The 24371-nt window shown below is 42.2% G+C and overlaps 1 protein-coding gene across 3 annotated transcripts in view; it reads left to right on the top strand.

Moving 5' to 3' along the window:
- The first annotated feature begins 775 nt into the window (after positions 1-775).
- prrg3 (proline rich and Gla domain 3) overlaps positions 776-24371 on the top strand; it is a 75504-nt gene continuing 51908 nt past the window's right edge. Inside the window, exon 1 of one of the 3 annotated variants that reach the window (XM_028595392.1) lies at positions 776-817. Coding sequence is in view for 1 of the 3 variants with exons in the window: in XM_028595390.1 (XP_028451191.1) it covers positions 812-817 (6 nt within the window). In the remaining 2 variants the exon portion in view is untranslated. The remainder of the gene's footprint in view (positions 818-24371) is intronic. The other 2 variants (XM_028595393.1, XM_028595390.1) reach the window with 2 other exon arrangements.

The following is a 24371-nucleotide window of genomic DNA, read 5'->3' as shown; positions in this document are numbered from 1 at the left end:
TCATATTTAGTCCTATTTCCTGGGTCCATTACAAGATAAATTAAACAATGATTTGTTAAAGGAGTACTATAAATTGGCACATCAGATACATGCTTTACAATTTCAGGTGTTCCCAGCCATAAATCTATTCTAGATTTACAACTGCCATTCAGTTTAATCCATGAAAACTGACTAACATCTGGATTTCTGTCTCTCCAGATATCTATTAAAGTATTGAAGTTAATAAAGTCAAATAAAATGCTATTATAGCTACTGATATACTGATATAAGTATATCTAGAAGGGCATACAGGCTATACTGCCATTCATCAGTTGTCAAATTTAGGTCCCCACCAATCAGATTTTGTGAAATAAATCTACATCGGGAGCGCCTGTCAGACCTGCACTGAGAATGTTGGGAAGCTGAGTTTTTCAGTGCAAGGTGTGGCTTTGTGGAGTTGTATCTATCTCTGTATGGTACACTACACACATGCCACGCAGGACACAGTTTGTCTAGAGAGCAACAAATCTGGGACACATTTCCATTTAGATTTTACTCTGTCGCCCGCTGGCGAATCAAAACCCCGATCTAGAAAACCCCAGCGCCCGTGCAACCAACCTACACCTCCAATCCACACTCTCTTTCTTTTCAGAAGATTTCCCCGCCCCTTCCCCCTTGTCAGTCGATGCTCATGAGAGCTGTTATTGGCCAGTCGCAGGGATTCCTCTTCTTCTATTAGCTCGCATATACGTCAATCACGGTCACTTTCGTGACTCGTGTGGGAGTTCCCTGGAGTTGGAGATGGGGGGGGGAAAGGCGTTTATCAAGCGGAATGAAGGTAAGAACGATTTTCTATGTCTCTCCTTTAGAGTAGAGACGGTATTAAACCGCTATGTGCCCGAATTAATGAATTATTCTCAAACTTTGGGTGGTTTATACGATAGAGACATAATGTTTCGACATGTCGTAGGAGGGAAAAAAAGACAAAAAACATAGCCTAAGACTTGATGATTATTATTTTTTATACAGTTAACGTTACAGACAAACGAGAAGGCGCTGAGACGTTAACGACTGTTTCTATCCTTCTATTAAAAACACCTGTTTGTGTATTGGGTCATTTAGCCTAACTATATCTATCTATCTATCTATCTATCTATCTATCTATCTATCTATCTATCTATCTATCTATCTATCTATGTTGGCTTGCTGATGTAAAAACAGGATGATTATTGCCTATATCCTATAAGCCTATATCATCTTCTCTGTAAGTGCGCGTCTGTGTGTGTGCGTGTGTGTGTTTGCCTTACCTGTGTGCTTGTGTTTGTCAAATGTCCCTATTATTCCAGGACAGAGCCAACGTTTCTTTAATATTTTAGATATCTCGTTAAAAACAGGGGTCTCCCTGTATCCTTATTACTCAATAAGTTGGTCTGGATTCAGAGCCTCCCCCATCTTGGTTACTATGGAAACCCCCCACCCCATCCCTCTCCATATATATTTATAGAGTCTATACTTGCCAGAGGTAGGGTGAAATGAAAAAAGTGAGAGAAGTGTGACATGCATTAGCCTAACTAAAACTCGGGCTGTTTCCCAGGTGATACATGTCAGACAGACCACATTTGGGGTCAGTCAGTTACCCCAAATAATAGCCTAAACTGAAATGATGATAATAAACAAGAAAAAAATGATGTAGATGCAAAAATGTGAGAAAAGAAAATATGACACAAGCATGTCTTATCTGAAAAAAGAATACAATGGAACCTTACAACTGCATTACAGGAAGATTTGTAAGCCATCTGTCTAGTCAGTCTGAAGTGGATTTGTAAAAGACACAACTCAATTCAATTTTATTTATAGTATCAAATCATAACAAGAGTTATCTCAAGACACTTTATAGACAGAGTAGGTCTAGACTAGGGCTGCACGATATCGGGAAAAATTACATTGCGATATTTTTTTACAACGGTATATATTGTGATATTGCGAGCCATCAATCCAGGCTAAAGTCAATAATTACCATTTCATTATATTAATAATTTCACTAATAAACAGGCTTCCTTACAAGTGACAATAAAGCACTGCAGTCTGGTCGACTTGTTCAGAGTAGAGGTCGACCGATATGGGTTTTCTCAGGCCAATGCCGATGCCGATCTTTTGAAATCAGGGTCGGCCGATGGCCGATATATGCTGCCGATTATTTTTGGCCGATATTTGCTTGTTTTTAACCTCTATTTGAAAGATAAAATGTAACACTAATAAGTACTTAAATACACAAAATTTCTCAACAAAAACATTTATTGAACACTTGAACACCAGTCTGCACTTGTATACTTACATTAAACATGTATAATGTAAAAACATATATTGTATAAATAAACAAAACTGGTAAGAAGAAAGAAAGAAAATAAACTTAACTTTGTCAAATAAACTTTTCAATGAAAAGATAAAGTTTAGTGCACTTAGCAGCATTTATCAAACATCTGAGAACAATAAAATAAATTAACCATTTTAACAATAGTAGTGCTGACACACAGTAGCAACCAGCAGCATTTCTTTGTTTTGGTGTTGGCTGGGTGAAGCGCTGCCATAAGGGGCTGGTTTTCTTTTCAGCCATCAGACTTAATGACTAAAAAAGGGGGAAAATACAAGGTTAAGTTAGTATTTTTGTATAGTATCTTCTTCAAGTCATTTTATAGATAGGTATAGATATAAAATCTAACATTTGTTTTATAAATCAGCTAATAATTCAGTGCATTGTAAGTGATACAAGGCTAAAAACGTTTCTATCATCTTCCCAAAAACTGTCCTGAAACATGTATTTTTGTTTTGTTTTGTTTGTTGACAGACAAAGCCAAATGGACAAAACCTAATTATCGCAAAAGGGGGGAAACAACTTTAGGCCATATGGTCAAAATGAAATGATTTATTAATAATGTAATAACTATAACTTATAACAATAATGTATTTCACTAGTAAATTGCTGTTGAACGACAAAAACAACCACCATGGCAAAAAGGTATTTTACAACTTTGAATGCACCGCGACGCACCGTCTGTGTTGTTCTTCAGACAAGTAGACAACGGCAGCTGCACACTGCTTAACATGCTGCTGTTGGATCATATACAGTGAAATAAATCACACTTTACACCGTTTAGCTGTCAGCATTTTAATTGTGTTTAATCTGTGTTTAATTCTGCTAGCTAACGGTAGGCTAACATTAGCTGCTGACGAGTGTAATGTTAACTAGCGTCACATGCTGCGATGTTTCTGTTATTCTAACATTCGTTTTCGAGCATCAGAGAGCAACGCAGGCATATCAGTGGCGCCGAAATGACTCACAGAAATCCGCGCTGCTATTCGGTCCGGTAGATACGGGTCGTTAAGGCACAGGGGCCGTATTAGCAGCGGGTCTACTCTGTACCAACCATAGCAACGACGCTAGCAAAGCAAAGCCAGTCCTTCACTAGTCTATGGTGCGGTGGTCTCTTTTAACTACAACTTCTTTCTCTGCATTGAGTTGACAACCCTCTCAAATATAGACACACAAACAGAACAAATAATAAAACTCTCAGATCCACTGTCTGTGATTGCAAAATTCTAGCTTAATTATTGTGACATGACAGCATGACATGACAGCTATTAATATCCAAAGTAGCCGAACGTCATGTCGCCTATTCATGTTTTTTTCTCGAAGTTGGCAGTAACATGTCATACGTTTTTCATTAAATATATAGGACTTTAAGAATTTAATCCTTACCGTTTTCTCTGAGGAACAGCTCCTTCCTTAGGCACTGGGTGAGGTCTGCTCACTCTGCTGGTAATAAAATGAAGGGTTTTGTTCGGGCTCGGCACACAAGGGGGAGGGGCTTGTAGATTCTCACTGAAGGCATCAAAACTATGAATGAACACATGTGGAATTATGTAGGCCTACTTAACAAAAAAGTGTGAAATAACTGAAAACTTGTCTTATATTCTAGTTTCTTCAAAGTAGCCACCCTTTGCTCTGCTTTGCACACTCTTGGCATTCTCTTGATGAGCTTCAAGAGGTAGTCACCTGAAATGGTTTTCCAACAGTCTTGAAGGAGTTCCCAGAAATGCTTAGCACTTGTCGGCCCTTTTGCCTTCACTCTGCGGTCCAGCTCACCCCAAACCATCTAGATTGGGTTCAGGTCCGGTGACTGTGGAGGCCAGGTCATCTGGCGCATCACTCCATCACTCTCCTTCTTTGTCAAATAGCCCTTACACAGCCTGGAGGTGTGTTTGGGGTCATTGTCCTGTTGAAAAATAAATGATGGTCCAACTAAACGCAAACTGGATGGGATAGCATGTCGCTGCAGGATGCTGTGGTAGCCATGCTGGTTCAGTATGCCTTCAATTTTGAATAAATCCCCAACAGTGTCACCAGCAAAGCACCCCCATCACACCTCCTCCTCCATGCTTCACGGTGGGAACCAGGCATGTAGAATCAATCCGTTCACCTTTTCTGCGTCGCACAAAGACACGGCGGTTGGAACCAAAGATCTCAAATTTGGACTCATCAGACCAAAGCACAGATTTCCACTGGTCTAATGTCCATTCCTTGTGTTTCTTGCCCAAACAAACAGACATGAAAATCACTCACCTTTCGGCGAAAGTGTAGATTTGATGAGAAAATGTTTAAATGGCGCTGTGCATGAATAGAGGACAAGAGGAAAAGGGTGGAGACAGGAAGCCATTTAGCACTTGGTGTCTCAAATTGAGGGAGCCGGGTGCTTGCTTCTGCAGTGCATGTTTTGGACGGCAGCAGCGGTAAGACAGTGCTTGCTAGTCATTAGATGCTAGGCACAAAGCTTCGGTCCGTGCACTCTGTCATAGGAGTATGTTACCGGTAACGACCGCAACCGTGATACAAACAATACGTGTGTGCACATTCATAGCGGAACATGATTTGTAAAAGCTTTCTGAAGCCCAAACTGCCTTGACTAAGCTGTCTGTTTGGAATCAGCATTGCAGGTATTTAAACATAACGGCCTTGTCCCAGAGTTTAGACGTTTAGCTATATGAAAAGATAAACAATGCGACGTTTTTAATAAATGTAAATAAAGCAGCTAATATCAACATGGGCAAAATCTTGAATGTACTAATTTGCTTTTTTGATGATGACCTGGCCAAAGTAGTACATTTTAGTTTTCACAATGATTCATTGTAGCATTATGATATTAGTGCTATATGTAAATCCACATTGACTCTTTATTTAACATATGGTTGGAAGAAGTAAAAATTTATCCAAAACTTTTTTGTCTTTAAAAATTGTGACTTTTATTATTGTGTAATGTCAGAAATACTTTAACTGTTTTGCCAGTCAAATTAACTTTAATGAGTGCATATTGAAATATTACACTGTTGGTTGGAAAAAAATGCATCTCAAAATGTATCAGATTGATGCTTTAAAATATGGAATATTTAAAATTTTCTTCCGGGGGAGCATGCCCCTGGACCCCCCTAGAGGGGTAATATCCTTCTCACCTTTTTCACCCCTGACCTGTTTTCATGCCTGAACAAATCTCTTCTGCTCGTTGCCTCTCCTTAGCAGTGGTTTCCTAGCAGCTATTGACCATGAAGGCCTGATTCACGCAGTCTCTTAACAGTTGTTCTAGAGATGTGTCTGCTGCTAGAACTCTGTGTGGCATTCATCTGGTCTCTAATCTGAGCTGCTGTTAACTTGTGATTTCTGAGGCTGGTTATTCGGATGAACTTATCCTCAGCAGCAGAGGTGACTCTTGGTCTTCCTTTCCGGGGGCGGTCCTCATGTGAGCCAGTTTCGTTGTCGCGCTTGATGGTTTTTGCGACTGCACTTGGGGACACATTAAAAGTTTTCACAATTTTTCGGACTGACTGACCTTTATTTGTTAAAGTAATGATGGCCACTGGTTTCTCTTTACTTGGCTGATTGGTTCTTGCCATAATATGAATTGTAACAGTTGTCCAATAGGCCTGTCGGCTGTGTATCAACCTGACTTCTGCACAACACAACTGATGGTCCCAACCCCATTAATAAGGGAAACAAATCCACTAATTAACCCTGACAAGGCACACCTGTGAAGTGAAAACCATTTCAGGTGACTACCTCATGAAGCTCATTGAGAGAACACCAAGGGTTTGCAGAGTTATCAAAAAAAGCAAAGGGTGGCTACTTTTACATGTTTTCAGTTATTTCACACTTTTTTAAGTACATAATTCCACAATGGAATACATTATTACAGTATTACAATGTAAATAGTCATGAAAATAAAGGAAACGCATTGAATGAGAAGGTGTGTCCAAACTTTTGGCCTGTACTGTATATATACTATATTTTTACTTATTTACTTGTCTAGTGTGTAATCGTGTGTTGTTCATACTATACAATGATTTATTGTTTGTCTTTGTTGAATAATACAGAAGACAAAGAGCTTAAAAAAATAATCGAATATTGAATCGCAATTGCAATATTTGGGGGGAAAAATCGCAATTAGATTATTTTCAAAAATCCTTCAGCCCTAGTACAAAGCAATTTTTTTTTGGCTCATTCAGCATCATTACCGTACAGCAAAAAATATATAATAATAATATATACACACACACACACACACACACACACACACACACACACACACACACACACACACACACACAGTGGTTCTCAGTGTAGGGACCAGGGTCCCAAAGTTAAATTAACATTGGTCTACAAAAGGGATCTACTACGACCACTGAAATTTTAAAGAATGAGAACCACTGATTTACATTTCTAATCCTTCAAAACTAAATAAATAGAAATAACCATTTTTGGGCACCAGGGGGACTGGTGGCCAAAGACCAAACCTCATTAGATTAGGCAGTAAGGGAAATTCATTCTTCAATCAAGGCCTTTCCCCACCACAAGGTCCAGAAAATAGACTGAAAAATACCAACAGCAAGACAAAAGACACAGCATGGCTCATTTTGTGCATGTGTTATATCACAGCCTTTTTTCAAATTTTTTTTGTGCCAAGGCCCAGTAATGTAAGTGTTTGGCCCAAACACTTACTGTATGTAATTTTTGAGGAAAAGAAAGACTATTACATTTAGGTGCTAAATAACATCTGCAAGCATTTAGAGATGCACAGAGGTTAGAGAAGCACAATAGTGGCCCAAAGTTTCCCAGTATCTGCCCCCATGGTGAGCTGGCACAAACATCTGGACCAGTAGACCATTACCAATAGCATACGTTTTGTTTCCAGATTTTGTGAGGAGACTTATCATTTTGAGCATTAAACACTGAATTTTTATGCACCTATTTCGACCCTTTTCTACATCAATTTATGCTGGAATCAATTGAAAATTTAGAAAAATAAGGCCCTCAGGCATTCAATTCAATTCAATTAAATTTTATTTATAGTATCAAATCATAACACGGGTTATCTCGAGACACTTTACAGATAGAGCAGGTCTAGACCACACTCTATAATTTACAAAGCCCCAACAATTACAGTAATTCCCTCAAAAGCAAGCAGGGCGACAGTGGCGATGAAAAACTCCCTCTTGGGAAGAAACCTCGGCAGCCAGGTCTCACGGCAGGTCGTTATATAGTTACGTTATTGTAATCTATTAAGTCGTGGACAGGTTACGTAAAAGCCTTTTTTTTCGTGTGACGATTACGAAATAGAAAGCAATGCATTTTAATGGGAAGCATATTTCGTGATACCAGAACGCTGACGGTAGCGAGTAATATTGATAATGCAAAAGTCCGCGTAGGGAGGCTGGTCGGGGTGGTGGATGGGTCAGTACACAAATTTAAGAATCAAAATAACGTGACTATTACACGACCTGGCGTGAGACCGGGTTGACCTCGGACAGACCCAAGCTCTTGGTAGGCGGTGTCTAACGGTGCCGGTTGGGGATGTGATGAACAGTGGCAGTAATAGTCACATTAATAATGGAACAGTGACTTCAAATGGTAGTTGTAGTAGTTCATGTCATATCAGGGCGCTGCAGGGCTTTACAGGATGTAGCGTGGCCCAGCAGAGCATGGATGGACGTAGCAGGAAGCAGCAGGGTTCAGCAGGACGCAGCATGACATTGCAGGGCACCGCTGAGCTCAGCAGGGAGTGCAGCAAGACCACGGCGACAACTGCAACCAAGATCTTGGTGCCAACATTCTCCAAGGAAATATGCTGGGTGAAAAAACATAAGGACTCCGGGGAGTAAACTCCCCAGAAGCTAGGATTTTTTTGGGACGGGATGCACACAAATAGTAATAGAAAGGGAGAGGAGAAAGCAGCTCAGTGTGTCAAAGGAAGGAAGTCCCCCGGCAATCTAGAACTATAACAGCGTAACTAAGAGAGACAGGTCATAAGGAGAGGTAGCCTGTTCGGGCTTGAAACTCTCCCCTGCCGGATCGGGCTGTGCTGGCCGGCCTCCCTCTACTTTTGTTATATTATTAATCTAACGACTATGAAGAGAAGCATGTGGGCCTGGTTAGGCGGACGCTGCAACTCTTCACTCCCTAACTATAAGCTTTATCAAATAGGAGAGTTTTAAGTTCATTCTTAAATGCGGTGACAGTTTTTGCCCCCCGAACCCAGATCGGGAGCTGGTTCCATAGGAGAGGAGCCTGATAACTGAAGGCTCTGGCTCCCATTCTACTTTTAGAGACTCTAGGTACCACAAGTAACTCTGCATTCTGGGAGCGCAGTGCTTTAGTGGGACAATAAGGTATTAGGAGCTCTTCTAGATATGATGGTGCTTGACCATTTAGAGCTTTGTAGGTCAGGAGAAGGATTTTTTATTCAATCCTGGATTTTACAGGAAGCCAATGCAGAGAAGCTAATACAGGAGAAATATGATCTCTTTTCTTATTTCTTGTGAGAACACGCGCTGCAGCATTCTGGATCAGCTGGAGAGTCTTAAGGGACTTATTTGAGCAACCTGACAGTAGGGAGTTACAATAGTCCAGCCTGGAAGTAACGAATGCATGGACTAGTTTTTCAGCATCGTTTTGAGACAGGATATTCCTAATTTTGGCAATGTTACGAAGATGAAAAAAAGGCTGTTCTTGAGGTTTGTTTTAGATGGGCGTTAAAGGATATATCCTGATCAAAAATAACCCCTAGATTTCTGACAGTAGTGCTGGAGGCCAGGGCAATACCATCCAGAGTAGCTATGTCTTTAAATAATGAGGTTCGGAGGTGTTTAGGGCCCAGCACAATAACTTCAGTTTTGTTAGAGTTTAACATCAGAAAATTGTAGGTCATCCAGGATTTTATATCTTTAATGCACGCTTGAAGTTTAGCTAGCTGACTGGTTTCGTCTGGTTTGATTGACAAATATAATTGGGTGTCATCCGCATAACAGTGAAAGTTAATTGAGTGTTTCCTAATAATATTACCAAGAGGAAGGAGAATAGAATTGGTCCAAGCACTGAGCCTTGTGGAACGCCATGGCTAAATTTAGCGTACTTGGAGGATTTATCATGAACATTAACAAATTGAGATCGATCAGAGAAATAAGGCTTAAACCAGCTTAGAGCGATTCCTTTAATGCCAACTAAATGTTCCAATCTCTGTAACAGGATTGTATGGTCAATAGTGTCAAATGCAGCACTAAGATCTAGTAAAACAAGAATGGAGACAAGTCCTTTGTCAGCAGCAGTTAGAAGGTCGTTAGTAATTTTCACCAGTGCCGTCTCTGTGCTATGATGCATTCTAAATCCTGATTGAAAGTCATCAAATAAACTATTGCTATGTAGAAAATCACATAACTGATTAGCAACTACCTTCTCAAGGATCTTGGATAGAAAGGGAAGGTTAGATATAGGTCTATAGTTTGCTAAGACCTCAGGATCGAGGGTGGTTTTTTTCAGAAGAGGTTTTATCACAGCTATTTTAAATGACTGCGGTACATAACCTGTTAATAAGGACATATTGATCATATCTAGTAATGAAGTAACCACGGGTAACGCTTCTTTGAGTAGTCTTGTTGGGATGGGGTCTAAGAGACAGGTAGATGGCTTAGCTGAGGATATCTTTAACATTAATTGTTGAAGGTCTATAGGATAAAAGCAGTCTAAGTATATGTCGGGAATAGTCGTTCTTTCTAGCGTTCCTGCGTTTAAAGGTGAGCCGTTACAAGTTGAGGGCAAATGGTGATAGATTTTATCTCTAATTGTTATAATTTTATCATTAAAGAAGCTCATGAAGTCATCACTACTCAGAGCTAGAGGAATAGATGGCTAAGTAGAGCTGTGACTATCTGTCAGCCTGGCTACAGTGCTGAAAAGAAACCTTGGGTTGTTCTTATTTTTTTCTATTAGTGATCTGGCCTTTCTTAGGGCCTTCCTATAGGTTTTGAGACTTTCTTGCCAATCCAAACGAGATTCTTCTACTTTGGTGGAACGCCATTTACTTTTGAGGTTTCGCGAGATTTTTTTTAATTTGCTAGTTTGGGAGTTATACCAGTTTCCTTTGCTTCATCATCTTCTTTTTCAGGGGAGCAACGGAGTCTAAAGTCGTCCTTAGGCAGGTCATAGCACCGTCTACAAATGTATCAATTTGAGAGGGACTGAGGTTAACATAAAGGTCCTCTGTTATATTAAGGCATGACATAGAGTCAAATGCTGTTGGAATATCTTTCTTAAATTTAGCTATAGCACTGTCAGATAGGCATCTGGTGTAGAAGCTTTTATCTAATTTAGTATAGTCAGGTAGTAAGAATTCGAAAGTAATTAAAGAATGATCTGATAATACCGAATTCTGCGGAAATATTATTAAATCCTCAATTTCAATACCATATGCCAGCACAAGGTCGAGGGTGTGGTTAAAACAGTGCGTCGCCTTGTGCACACTCTGACTGAAACCGATTTAATCCAGTAATGAGTTGAAAGCAGTACTAAGGCTATCATTGTCAACGTCCACATGGATATTAAAATCACCTACAATAAGTACTTTGTCTGATTTAAGGACTAAACATGATAAAAACTCTGAGAATTCAGATAAAAATTCAGAATACGGACCTGGAGCCCTGTAAATAACAACGAATATAATTGGCTGTAATGTTTTCCATTTTGGATGTTGAAGATTAAGAACAAGACTCTCAAATGAGTTATAATTTAGTTTAGGTTTAGGATTAATTAACAGCAGTATCAAAGATGGCTGCAACTCCCCCTCCTCAGCCATAGCCTCTAGGAATTTGAGTATTGATATGACTGGGAGGAGTGGCTTCATTTATTCTTCATGGCCCAGCCAGGTTTCAGTAAGACAAAATAGATCAATTTTATTATCTGATATCAAATCGTTTACCAATACTGCTTTAGAAGACAGAGATCAAATATTTAATAGTCCACATCTAATTTTCCTATTTTGTTCTATCGTTGCGGTAGTTTTAATTCCAATTAGGTTGTTAAGTATAGCGCATCTTTTGTTTACCTTTGATTTAACCGATCTGAGCCGGGGGACAGACACCGTGCTTATTAGACTATGAGTGGGCGACTGTTCCAACGGAAGCACAGAGGGGCGCATTGCACTGCACCTCTGATTACTCAAACTTGGGTTGTCATGGTTTATGACCGATAATAGACTCGGTCAGATTTTTTGATATGAGAGCGGCTCCGTCCCAGGTGGGATGAATGCCGTCTCTCTCCATCAGACCAGGCTTTCCCCAGAACGCCCTCCAGTTATTCACATAGCCCACATCGTTAGCTGGGCACCACCCCGACAACCAGCGGTGGAAGGATGACGTACGGCTGTACATTTCATCATTGGTCAGGTTTGGGAGGGGTCCAGAGAACACTACTGAGTCTGACATTGTCTTTGAGTATGCACAAAGTGACTCAAAATTAATTTTAGTGATCTCCAATTTATGAATATTACCACCTACGTGAAGTATGATCTTATATTTACGTTTCTTTTTAGCCAGCAGCTTTAGATGGGATTCTATATCGCCCGCTCTAGCCCCGGGGACACATATGACCGCAACCGCTGGGGCCGCCGGCTTCACATGTCGCAATATAGAGCTCCCAATAACCAGAATTGGCTTTTCGGCGGGTGTATCACTGAGTAGGGAGAAACTGTTAGAGAGGCGAAGATGCTCCCGTTTAGAGCGACCGTCATCATGTGCACTCCCTGGTTTAGATCTAACGCTACGCTTCCCTCGGACAGTCACCCACTCGCCCAGCTGCTCGGGGTCTGCCGGGGGACAGCTAGCAGACGCTACAGTATGTTGGCCCGCATCAACTACATGGTGCTGCCTAGCTACGGAAGCATATGATTCTGATTCCATGATGCGGAGCCGTGCCTCAAACTCACTAAGCCTTGCCTCCAGAGCAGCGAATATATTACATTTATTACATGTATCGTTATCACTAAAGGAGGCAGAGGAATAGCTAAACATTTGACAAACAGAGCAAGAAAGAGCAGGAGAGGGAGAGGAATTAGCCATTGCTAAGGGCTAAGCTAAAGTAGCTAACAGCGTTTTAACAACTGTAAGATCAGCGAGGCAGTCGCAGTAAGGGAAGCGAAGTATAAGTGCTTGAGTAGAACAATTGTAATTCAAATGCAATCCAGGCAGATAGACGCTAATTTAAACAATAAAGCAGAGTTGAGTAAGTTTTTGCTGGAGCAGCAAACTAGCGTTTGGAACAAGGGAACACCGGAAGTGACAATACGCTTACCGTACACGTCAGCACGTCAGAAATGCTGTGTTGCCAGTAGTCCAGTCAGCACACAAAGGAAACAGACGATCTCTCCCCCGCATTCTGTATTACTTTGAACTATTCTCTAGTAGATCATCTTTTTCTAATTTAATGTTATCTCTGCTGAGTCAACACACATAATAGTAATTTACTCTTACCTCCTCTTTTGTGTCTTTTGTTGGGGAAGTAACCTCTTTAAATGTTCATGTGGCATTTATTCATGTGAATCATACATCATTTTAATTCATTTATAAACACCTGGACTTCAATAGCTCAGATGTGTTTCAGCAAGATTTACAACTTTGTGCTCATTCAAAATATAACTCCTCCCATCTGTCTTCTCCTTGATTTGGAGAGTTGTAATATAGTCTGCTGTGCATGTTATTGCTCTGCTGATATGGTAGTATCTCATTCAGACCGTCTGACAGACACACAGGCCCATTTGGGTCTCTGGTCTCTGACAAAGTTTAGAGGTGGCTGTACACTGCTCTTCATCGGAGGTAGAGCATGGATGCAACACGTCACTGCCCACATCAGAGCGAGTCCACAACAATTAACCCAGGGCTCCCTTGTAAAAGAGATTTGACTATCTCAATGGGACATCACCTGGTAAAATAAAGGATAAATAAAAAAATAAATAAAAAATAAATTAACTGAAGTTGCTACACTTACCAGCCGCGCTGCTCACCTCTTTTTTTACAGAGTGAGTGGACACAAAGCGACAGACGGGTCTGTATTTAATGTTGAATGAACATTTTGAAAATTCCACAGACAGGGAGTGCTCTTGAACCCCCCACCGTCTCTGAAAGCATAACTAGTCGATCACGAGTGGCTCAACAGGTAAATCTATAGATAAACTAATCTTTCATGTATTTGACAGACCGGGTTGACACTTCAGCATGAGAAATCAGGGGTGTGGCGTGTGAGTGTGTGAAACGAATCAAATACGTGTGTCTCACGGCCAATTAGGGCTGGGCGATGGCCTAAATCTCCGATTTTATTTTTTTTAATTTGATTTCCGATTTTTTTCCCCCCTACTTATTAAGGTAGGGGGGAAAATCGGTCACATATATATATTTATATATATACACTCTTAGCTGTCTATCGTGTTCGATGATGACACTTGCTCCAGGGGTGGGGGTAGGGGGGTGTGTTCAGCGACATTGTGTTCGCTGGTGCCACTTCTCGTGGGCGTAGAGTCCGATCCTTGAGCTGCATACTCGTCCGCAGATGGAGCAGGGGAAACCAGATGCCAGGGGGGCACCAGCCGCCCGCTGGTGTCTCTGGATGCGCCTCTCGGTTCGGCGGTCTTGGCTGATTTGGTGTATCTGAGAGACTACTTTAGCACAGGTAACCTGCCAGGCTGATCTATCAAGTGCCAGAGATTCAAGCTGCGTGAGAGGGATGTTCGCTCGCTTTAGGAGGTCCCTGATGTAGTCCGTAAAACGCCGCTTTTGCCCTCCGGCGGAGCGTTTAGCGCCCATTAGTTGACTGTAGAGGACTTGACGGGGCAGGCGGTGTTCGGGCATGCGTATGGTGTGCCCTATCCAGCGCAGATGTTTTTTGGCCACCGCTGCTTCCATACAAATTGAGTCAGTGTTGCTGAGAATGTCTGTATGGGGGATTCGATCTTCCCAGGACAAGCTGAGGATCTTCTGTAGGCAGCGGATATGGAAGGCTTATAGGTTGATGATGTGCTGGCGGTATGGGGTCCAAGACTCTGCCCCATAAAGCAGAGTGGAGAGACATACCACGTTGTAAACAGCCACCTTGGTGCTGATCTTCAGGTTAAGGTTTTCAAAAACCCTGCTGCGTAGGCGACCGAAAGATGATGAGGCTTTATTTATCCGGGTGTGTACTTCTGTGTCAAGGGAGCAACATAAGGACAAAGTGGAGCCGAGGTAAGTAAAGTGGTCCACTGTTTTAAGTGGAACACCATTTATGTGAAAACTGGGGAGTGTGGGGGCGGGGGTAGTGAGATGGGACATGACCTCGGTTTTTTGAGTGTTTACCTGTAGGCCAAAGGATTGGTACAGACTGGATATTGTGTTAAGAGCGTGCTGCATAGAGTCCGGGCTGTGAGCTAAGACGGCACAGTCATCAGCATACTGAAGCTCACAGATTTGGCGGGTCTTTGTCTTTGTGTGGGCCTGGAGCCGACGGATGTTGAAAAGACTTCCGTCAAGTCGGTATTCCACGTGGACGCCGTCGTCATGTCCCATGACACAGTGGAAGAGGCAGGTGATGGCAGAGAGGAGGATGTTAAAGAGTACCGGAGCCAAGACACAGCCTTGCTTCACCCCAACGTTTACTTTGAAAAACTCTGACTGGAGTTCTCCCGTGAGCACTCTGGCTTGCATCCCGTCATGGAACTGCTGTAGGATGTGGAGAAACTTAGGTGGTACCCCAAGTTTGGAGAGGAGTTTCCAGAGCAGTTCACGGTTGATGGAGTCGAAAGCTTTGCTGAGGTCGATGAAGGCTACGTAGAGGTCTTTGTGATGTTCTCGGCTCTTCTCCTGCAACTGCCTCAAGACAAAAACCATGTCTGTCGTGGATTTGGTCTTCCGGAAGCCACACTGTGTTTCCGGAAGCACAGCTTCCGAAATGTGCTCAACCAGTCTGCTAAGCATGATCTTGGCCAGGACTTTCCCTGCGACGGAGGGGAGAGATATCCCACGGCTGTTGCCGCAGACTGCTCTGTCCCCTTTCTGTTTGTAAATGACCACGATGTTTGCGTCCTTCCAGTCCTGTGGGAGGGTCCCATGTTCCCAGAAGTTTTGGTGCAGGCGACGCGTGAGGGTGTATCCTCCATGTTTGAAAACCTCTGCAGGGATTCCATCGGGTCCAGCGCTTTTGTTGTTCTTCATCCCGGCAATAGCTTGCCGGAGGTCTGAGTAAAGTGGAGGAGCGTCCAAGCATGTGATTGGTGGCAGGTCTGGGAGATAATCCAGAATATGTGGGTCGACAGGGTTGGTGTGGTTGAAGAGACTCAAAATGATTGGCCCAACGGGCAAGAATCTCGTGGCGGGCCTTAAAGAGCATGGACCCGTCAGCTGATCGGACTGGGGCGATGGCCCGCTTCCTGGGGCCATACAGTGCTTTTATGGCATCGTAAAAGCCTTGAGTGTTATTGTAGTCTGCCAAGTTCTGGATTTCTTGCGCCTTTTGCACCCACCAGGTGTCCTCCGTAGTCCGGAGGGCTTGCTGGGTTTCAGTTCTTGCAGCAGTAAAGGTGGTTTTAAGGGTGGGAGATCCAGGGCAGGACAGGAGAACTTTGTGGGCCTCATGCTTGGCTTTTAGTACTGTATCTCAGCTGAGTTGCCATCAAACCAGTCCTGGTGACGTTTCTTTGATAGGCCAAGCGCCTCTGAGGCTGCAGTGTAAATAGCCAGGTGCAAAGCTGGCCAGTCAGTTGTTTCCTCTGGGAGCTTTTTGAGGTTTTCAGCAAGGAGCCGTCGCTGGTTGTCTTTGGTGGTGAGGCTATTCAGCGCTATACAGTTGAGTTTTTTGTTCGGAGCGGTCCTCGGGCCACGGGGTTGAATACTCATGAGTAGTTTGGATCTGACCATAAGGTGGTCAGTCCAGCACTCAGCTCCACGCATAACACGGGTGGTGAGGACATCTTGTCTGTCCTTTTGACGGACAATCACACACACACACACACACACACACAACGTTGTATTTTTTTTTACAGCGCACAGAGAGGAGCTGCCTCCAGCCCCTCCCCCTCGTGAAGTTGCGTGCCGTGTGCATAACGGTACTAATAAAACTGCTGTGAAAGCTCCCTGAACGTCATATATCAGAGTCTGGTTGTTACCCCTCTCAGTGGCAGCTCCTTCACTCCAAATCTTTATAACGGAGCTAACCGGAGCTAACCGCTAATCAGAGCTAATCGTTGCCAACCGAGCCTTCAGTTCTGCGTGCCTGTATCCATTAATTGCATTTATGGTAATAGTTTTAAACTACAACTCAGAGTTGTTAGAATGACAGAAATCAGCTCAAGGTACGGCGTAGCGTTAGCGTGCCAAGTTGATGCTCTGCGGAGTGCAGACTGATTTCCTCTTGCGAGTCATGTGACCAAATCGCAGCCTTTGCGATTAGGAAGTCACGTTTTAACATATCGTGATATTATTGCAAATGCAATTAATCATTCAGCCCTAATCCACATTGTGGAAATCATTTAAATATTGAGCCATGGCACTGACAGTCTTTTAGTCTTTTACTCCGAAACAACAGACTCCTACTTTTAGTGGACAAAAAGCCACTTTTAGTGGCTGCACAATTGCCCCATTAGGTTACATTGCAGCTCTGTTTGCGCTGCCTCGTCACTGCGATCTCGCTCAATACTGCTTAAACTGCCGATTGCCAGTCTGACAGGCTACAGCACGTAATTGGACATAACATATAATGGATATGCGGAGCGGCTTTCACTTTCATCAATGAAACTGGCTACACCAGCTCAATGTGATAAAATGAATATGTATTAGCTGAAGTTTATTTGTCGTGTTGGAGGCGAAGCGCCGCAACAGGGAAACTCGACTGTTAACGTTAGCTGCAAGTAAAGTTAATGGGTGCTGACCTAATGTAGCGCCTGTCCCCTGGCAGCAGCCGGGAAGCCAGCAAGGTTGGCTGACTGCCCGAAAGAAGTACAGCCCATCAGGTGACAGATCATGGAAAAAAGACGCTTTGTAATTAGGGCCCGAGCGCCGACAGCGACAGCGGCGAAGGCCCTATTGAAACTAAAGGAATTATTATTATTTTCCCGTCAAATGAATTGGCTTTTTGAGGGGCTTAATATATTCAAAAACTCACCAAATTTGGCGGTCGCATCAAGTCTGGTGAAAATGTACGTATTTTAAGGGTTTCAGGAATAGGCGCACAAAAATGGCTCGCTAGCGTGTGTATCTATGTATCTAAACATCTAATTATTGATACTGTGGTACTTGCACCATTTTTTAAAACTGATGTTACTATGATTGATCTTCTAGAAAGTTAAGAAAATTGAGCCCCTGCAGTGCGTTTAACGTAGACTCACGAAACTTGGTACACATATGTAACATGTCAAGATGTACAAACAACTTCATTAGAGCCATACCCTAAACCCAACAGGAAGTCCGCCATTTTGAATTAAATGTTCGAAATTAGTGCGATTTTGGCCATTTCCACATGTCGTACTTTAACAAACTCCTCCTAGAGATTTTATCCGATCAACTTCAAACTCGGTCTGTGCCATCTTAAGACGTTAAAGATGAAAAGTTGTTAAAAGATTTTTTAAGTTCAAGTCTTTACTCATGGCCAGAGCTGTATAGTGACGAAGTAGAACTACTTTACTACTGTACTTAAGTACTAAAAGGCTGTATCTGTACTCTACTGGAGTATTATTTGTTTCTCCTACTTCCACTTTTACTTGAGTACATATTTTCGATGAGTTTAATACTTTTACTCCGATAAATTTTTTATGTGATGCATCGTTACTCGTTACTGTTGTGAATGCCTCACGCTACAGAGACCGTGTAGGTTACAGTGTGTGTAGGCCTAGTTACAGCTACGTTAGTTACGTAAGAAATCCCAGAGATCGCGTCGTGTTTCTTTTCATTACGGTTGCCCGTTCAGAAGTCAGAGACGATGTAAGTTTGTACTCTTTCTATTTAGCTATTGTTGCAGCAGATGAAGCTAGTCCTAGTCCTAGTTATTTCAGTCTGCAGTGAGTACTGAATGATAAACGTTTGACCCTGTGATAACAGCTGTGACATTAGTGTAACTTTTGGGGTTTATTTCAGAAACGTCCTTCATATCCAGCAATGTACAACTTGTGACCGCCTTAATACCAAGTAAAAAGTTGAACTCCAACAATATGATATTCAAAATTTGACTGCTTTCTTTAAAGGTCCCATGACATGGTGCTCTTTGGATGCTTTTATATAGACCTTAGTGGTCCCCTAATACTGTATCTGAAGTCTCTTTTATATAGACCTTAGTGGTCCCCTAATACTGTATCTGAAGTCTCTTTTATATAGACCTTAGTGGTCCCCTAATACTGTATCTGAAGTCTCTTTTATATAGACCTTAGTGGTCCCTAATACTGTATCTGAAGTCTCTTTTATATAGACCTTAGTGGTCCCCTAATACTGTATCTGAAGTCTCTTTTATATAGACCTTAGTGGTCTGCTAATACTGTATCTGAAGTCTCTTTTATATAGACCTTAGTGGTCCCTAATACTGTATCTAAAGTCTCTTTTATATAGACCTTAGTGGTCCCCTAATACTGTATCTGAAGTCTCTTTTATATAGACCTTAGTGGTCCCCTAATACTGTATCTGAAGTCTCTTTTATATAGACCTTAGTGGTCCGCTAATACTGTATCTAAAGTCTCTTTTATATAGACCTTAGTGGTCCCCTAATACTGTATCTGAAGTCTCTTTTATATAGACCTTAGTGGTCCCCTAATACTGTATCTGAAGTCTCTTTCCCAAAATTCAGCCTTGGTGCAGAATTACAGCCACTAGAGCCAGTCCCACAATGAGCTTTCCTTAGTATGTGCCATTTCTGTGTCTGTAGCTATTGAGAAGGGGGGGGCAAAAGGTGGAGGGTGGGGGTGTGGCCTTGATCAGCTGCCACTTTGCTCGTTTGAAAGCCATGATGTCTCTCTCTCATGGGTGGGCAAAGCAGAGAAAGGGGAGGTAACCTTGCCCCTTATGACCTCATAAGGAAAAAATTCCAGATCGGACCATCCGAGCTTTCATTTTCTCAAAGGCAGAGCAGGATACCCAGGGCTCGGTTTACACCTATCACCATTTCTAGCCACTAAGGGACCATAGGCAGGCTGGGGGAACTCATATTAATGTTAAAAAACCTCATGCCATGGGACCTACATAACACAATACTTGTACTTTTACTTTTAGTACTTGAGTAGTACATTTTAAAATAAACTACTTGCAATACTTAAGTACAAAAAATGTTGAATACTTTAGTACTTAAATAATAACTAAATAATTATTAACTATAATTAAAGAGCACTTCTACTTCTACTCAAGTCACTTTTTTGATAGAGCACTTGTACTTTTACTCAAGTATGGGTCTCTAGTACTTTATACACCTCTGCTCGTGGCACACATCTTTGAAAAGCTACAACTCTTGTGATTCAACTGATGAAAACCATTTCATGATACAACCACAACAGCAGGTACAATCACCGCATTTGCAGAGTACCAAACAAAAACAAATCAAGGCAACTCACCTCTGAAGCCTCATTTTAATCCACCAATCGACAAAATTCTGACAAAAACAGTCTTGTTACATTGATAAAGATCCAGACGATCAAATCCACTAAACTATTTAGTCCAAACTAGTGCTGTCAGTTAAACGCGTTAACGGCGTTAACGCAAACCCATTTTAACGCTGTCAATTTTTTTATTGCGCGATTAACGCTCTTTTTGGCCTCACAAACTTTGTAGTTTTTTTCACATGCTGTTGCAACAACTAGTAACGTTAGAAAAACTACAACACCACACACCAGATCTAGCTAGACCGGAAACGAAACAACTGTCACGTGGGCCACACTTGTTTTTGTTTGGGCATGCAAGCCAGCCAAAGAGTAGTAGGCTAACGTTACGTTTTGAGTGGATGGCGAGCGTGAGATGCCGAAATGGATCCCAATAAGATTCTGAATGGAAAGTTTACTTTTAAAAAGTTGCCAAATGGTTCCATTGACAAGACCAAAGTGGTCTGTGGGTTTTGTGGTTGTGAACTGAGCTATCATCGCAGCACGTACAGTCTGAAATACCACTTGATGGCCAAGCACACAGCTGATGTGAATTCTCCGCTCCCTCGTCAAAGCCAGGCGACAATTCAATTCAATTTTATTTATAGTATCAAATCATAACATAGGTTATCTCGAGATACTTTACAGATAGAGTAGGTCTAGACCACACTCTATAATTTACAAAGCTCCAACAATTACAGTAATTCCCTTAAGAGCAAGCAGTGCGACAGTGGCGAGGAAAAACTCCCTCTTGGGAAGAAACCTCGGACAGACCCAGGCTCTTTCTCGGTAGGCGGTGTCTGACGGGCCGGTTGGGGATATGATGAACAGTGGCAATAGTAGTCACATTAATAATGGAACAGTGACTGGATGTAGCGGGAAGCTGCAGGGTTCAGCAGGAAGCAGCATGACATTGCAGGGCACCGCTGAGCTCAGCAGGGAGTGCAGCAGGACCACGGCGACAGCTGGAACCAGGATCTTGGTGCCAACGTTCTCCAAGGAAATTCGCTGGGGGAAAAAACATAAGGACTCCGGGGAGTAAACTCTCCAGAAGCTAGGATTAGTAACAAGCATTTCTGGGATGGGATACACACAAATAGTAATAGTAATAGTAATAGAAAGGGAGAGGAGAGAGCAGCTCAGTGTGTCAAAGGAAGGAAGTCCCCCGGCAGTCTAGAACTATAACAGCGTAACTATAACAGCGTAACTAAGAGAGACAGGTCATAAGGAGACAATGGATAATTTCAGACAGAAGCACATGGATACCACAACTAAGAACAAACTTACTGCAGCCATAGCTAAATGGGTGGCTACTGCCTGTTAATGTTGTGGAGGACGAGGGTCTAGCTGATATCATTCGCATCGCATCCAACGACTGGACCTACAAATTGCCTTCGAGAGCCACCATTACAAGCCACGTACAGAAATTGTACGAAACGGAGAAAGCTAAGGTACAGCAGGCGTTGGAGAATACAAAAGCAGTCGCGCTCACTGGTGATTACTGGACGTCCGTCGGTAATCACAACTACCTCGGGGTCACAGCGCATTACTTTGATCCACAGTGGAAACTTCAATCTCATGCTTTGACTGTTCTAAAGACAGAAGAGAGGCACTTCGCTGACGCTGTTGCAGAGCACTTTATGCAAGTAGCTAGAGAGTGGGACATTGAACAAAAAATGTTCTCACTGACCACGGATAGTGCATGCAACATGATTGCAGCGGCCAGGCAGCTCCCCTTTGAGCACATGCCGTGCATCGCACACAGTGTGGACCGAGCCGTCACGGTTTCTCTAACCAACAGCCCATTTGACAGCGCATTGGCAAAATGCAGAAAGGTTGTGGGACATTTTAAGCACAGCCCAGCAAACCAAGCGGAGCTCGAGCAACAACAAGTCACACATAATCAGAAGAAAGAGTCACTCGCACAGGAAGTGTCAACCAGATGGAATAGTACCCTGGAAATGATCAAACGTGTTCAGCGGAATGCTGAACCACTGAAAGATGCACTGGCCCTGCACACAACCAACATCGCCCTGCCAACAGTTATTGAGCTGGAGAAACTGAAGAAGCTCGAGGCTGTGCTGGAGCACTGAAGGTAATTTATTGTGTATCCGTGTCGTTTGTATATCTGTTTGTTTAATAATCAAAGTAGGTCTGTGTCAGAACAGTAATGTTAATGATTGGGTGTGTGTTTATGTGCGTGCAGGTAGGCTATGCATGTGTGAAAGATTAGAGAGTGTGTGAGTGTGGTGAGTGAGTGAGTGAGAGAACTGTGTGAATTACAGTAGGCCTAACTAGTTCCCCACAAAAGTGATTCTCTATATTATTGCAGGTATGTGTGTGAACTTCTGGGAGGAGAGAAGTTTGTGTCTTGCTCAGTGGTGCTGCCAGTGTTGTGTCATCTGTCACGAGTGATGGAGGTCACTGAGGACGACCCAGCTTACATTATCAAGTTCAAGGGAACCTTCGCAGCAGACATGGAGGGTCGCAAGGAGAAGACCAACATCACATGGCTGAGAGTTGCAACAGCACTTGACCCAAGGTCAGATTGCCATGTTTCATTCTTACACTCATCCTCATTCTCAGCATTGTGTTTCTCTCAGTGTGTTTGTTTTGTTAGGTTGTTTGTTTCTTTACTTTGTATTTTTAGAGATAGGGGTATTGTCGCAATTTTGTCATACCTGCACCTGTACTTGTATTAAAGTTGCATTTCATTTCATTTCAAGGTTTAAGGACCTCAAGTGTCTGAGCAAACCTGACAGGGCTGAGGTGTGGGGTACGATCCGCGCCTTGCACCAGGAGATGGTAAGGGAGAGGTCTGCACAGCCGGATAACCAAGTCACGCCTGAGCCTCCTACGAAGAAACCAACACTTATGCTTGCAAACGAGTCTTTGTCTGATGAAGAGGAGGACAGTATTGACCAATGTCTGGAGCGCTACAAGTTAGAGCCTCTTACTGGCATGGATGACAGTCCCCAGGAATGGTGGTCCACACATGAAGGGGCACACGGGGAAATGGCCCACCTTGCACGCAAGTACTTAGCAATACCAGCCACATCAGTACCTTCTGAAAGGTTGTTTTCACTGTCTGGGCATGTTGTACAAAAGAAGCGAGCTTCCCTTTTGTCTGGAAATGTCAACATGCTTGTCTGATTGAGTAACTGGGTCAAAGCAAAGAAGTAGTATGCTTATATTTTATTGGTTACCGTTACTGTTCATACTTTCTGAAATAAGAGGCTGAGTTGATGAGCCTCTGGTGAATAAAGAGCAGTAGCCTGACTGCTATGTTCAAAGCAAACTTGAGAAAAAGAAAGTATTAAGCCATGGTTTAACTGCACTATAGGCTGAGTCCTAGTTTACCTTACATGTGCACTTTGTAATTTGATTTTGTATCGCCCTGTTTTGATCCCTTAGAAAGGGCTGTTTAAGGGGCTGTTTGTGTGACAAAGTATTTTTTTCACCCTTTTATTGATGGACAGTGTTACATTGTGTGAGAGATTATTTGCTCCAAGTGTGAATGTTAGTTTTGAACACTACATTATATGCCAATTTTGTTTTCAATAAAAAAAAACATTTGCAAAAAGCAAGCCAATCCACTTTTCCAGCATTAAAATGAGAAAAAAATAATGGGACAAAAAGAAATCAAGGGACATTTAGAATAGATAAAAATGTGCGATTAATTGCAATTAATCGCGAGTTAACTATGACATTAATGTGATTAATCGCGCTTAAATAGTTTAATCGCTTGACAGCACTAGTCCAAACACATTATGACGTTAAAATATATCTACGGACCCCTGTTTTTTAAATTTCAAATACTGCAGCAGATATTCAATATTGCCCTGTATTCCCTGGAGTAAATTCTGTTCACATGTAATCATCTATTGTTTTCCGGTATCAAATCTGTGTTGTTTTGCTTTAACTGATAATAAGCAGCTGTTAGCTGAGTTTTCATATTTACTCGACAACTTGCACATAACAACAGTTCAGTGCTACCCACATGGTTACATACAACAACTGCCGCACGGGGCTTCTGCGCATGCTCCTAACTACTGTGGCATGCTGGGTAATGAAGTTCTTCACCTAATGTACTCATAACATCACATCTTTCCCCCTATAAAGAAGTAATATTTACCCCTGTATAACATAGCCATCTTAAAGTGCTCTTATATATACTTTTTTAGCATATTAACTTTACTTGTAAACAACTTTTCAATTTAGACACTTTTTTTTTAAATAGACAACAATAAAGTACAACCTGTCTAAGCATCAAAACATTTTTTTTTTTTTTTTTTTTTTTAAAGACAGATGACTTCAAGGTCCATGTTGCTCCTTTGTTCAGCAAAACAAACTAAAGAGACTTTAGCAACTCTGAATCAACCTCTGAGGTGGCTGAACATGTCTCTTAGGTCTAGCCTGTCTTTCCGCAGCTGGCGATTTCGACAC

The sequence above is a fragment of the Perca flavescens genome, chromosome 13, assembly GCF_004354835.1.
Source record: "Perca flavescens isolate YP-PL-M2 chromosome 13, PFLA_1.0, whole genome shotgun sequence".
Classification (NCBI taxonomy): domain Eukaryota; kingdom Metazoa; phylum Chordata; class Actinopteri; order Perciformes; family Percidae; genus Perca; species Perca flavescens.
The sequence above is the reverse complement of the archived record's forward strand: the minus strand, read 5'-3'. Positions and strand labels throughout refer to the sequence as shown.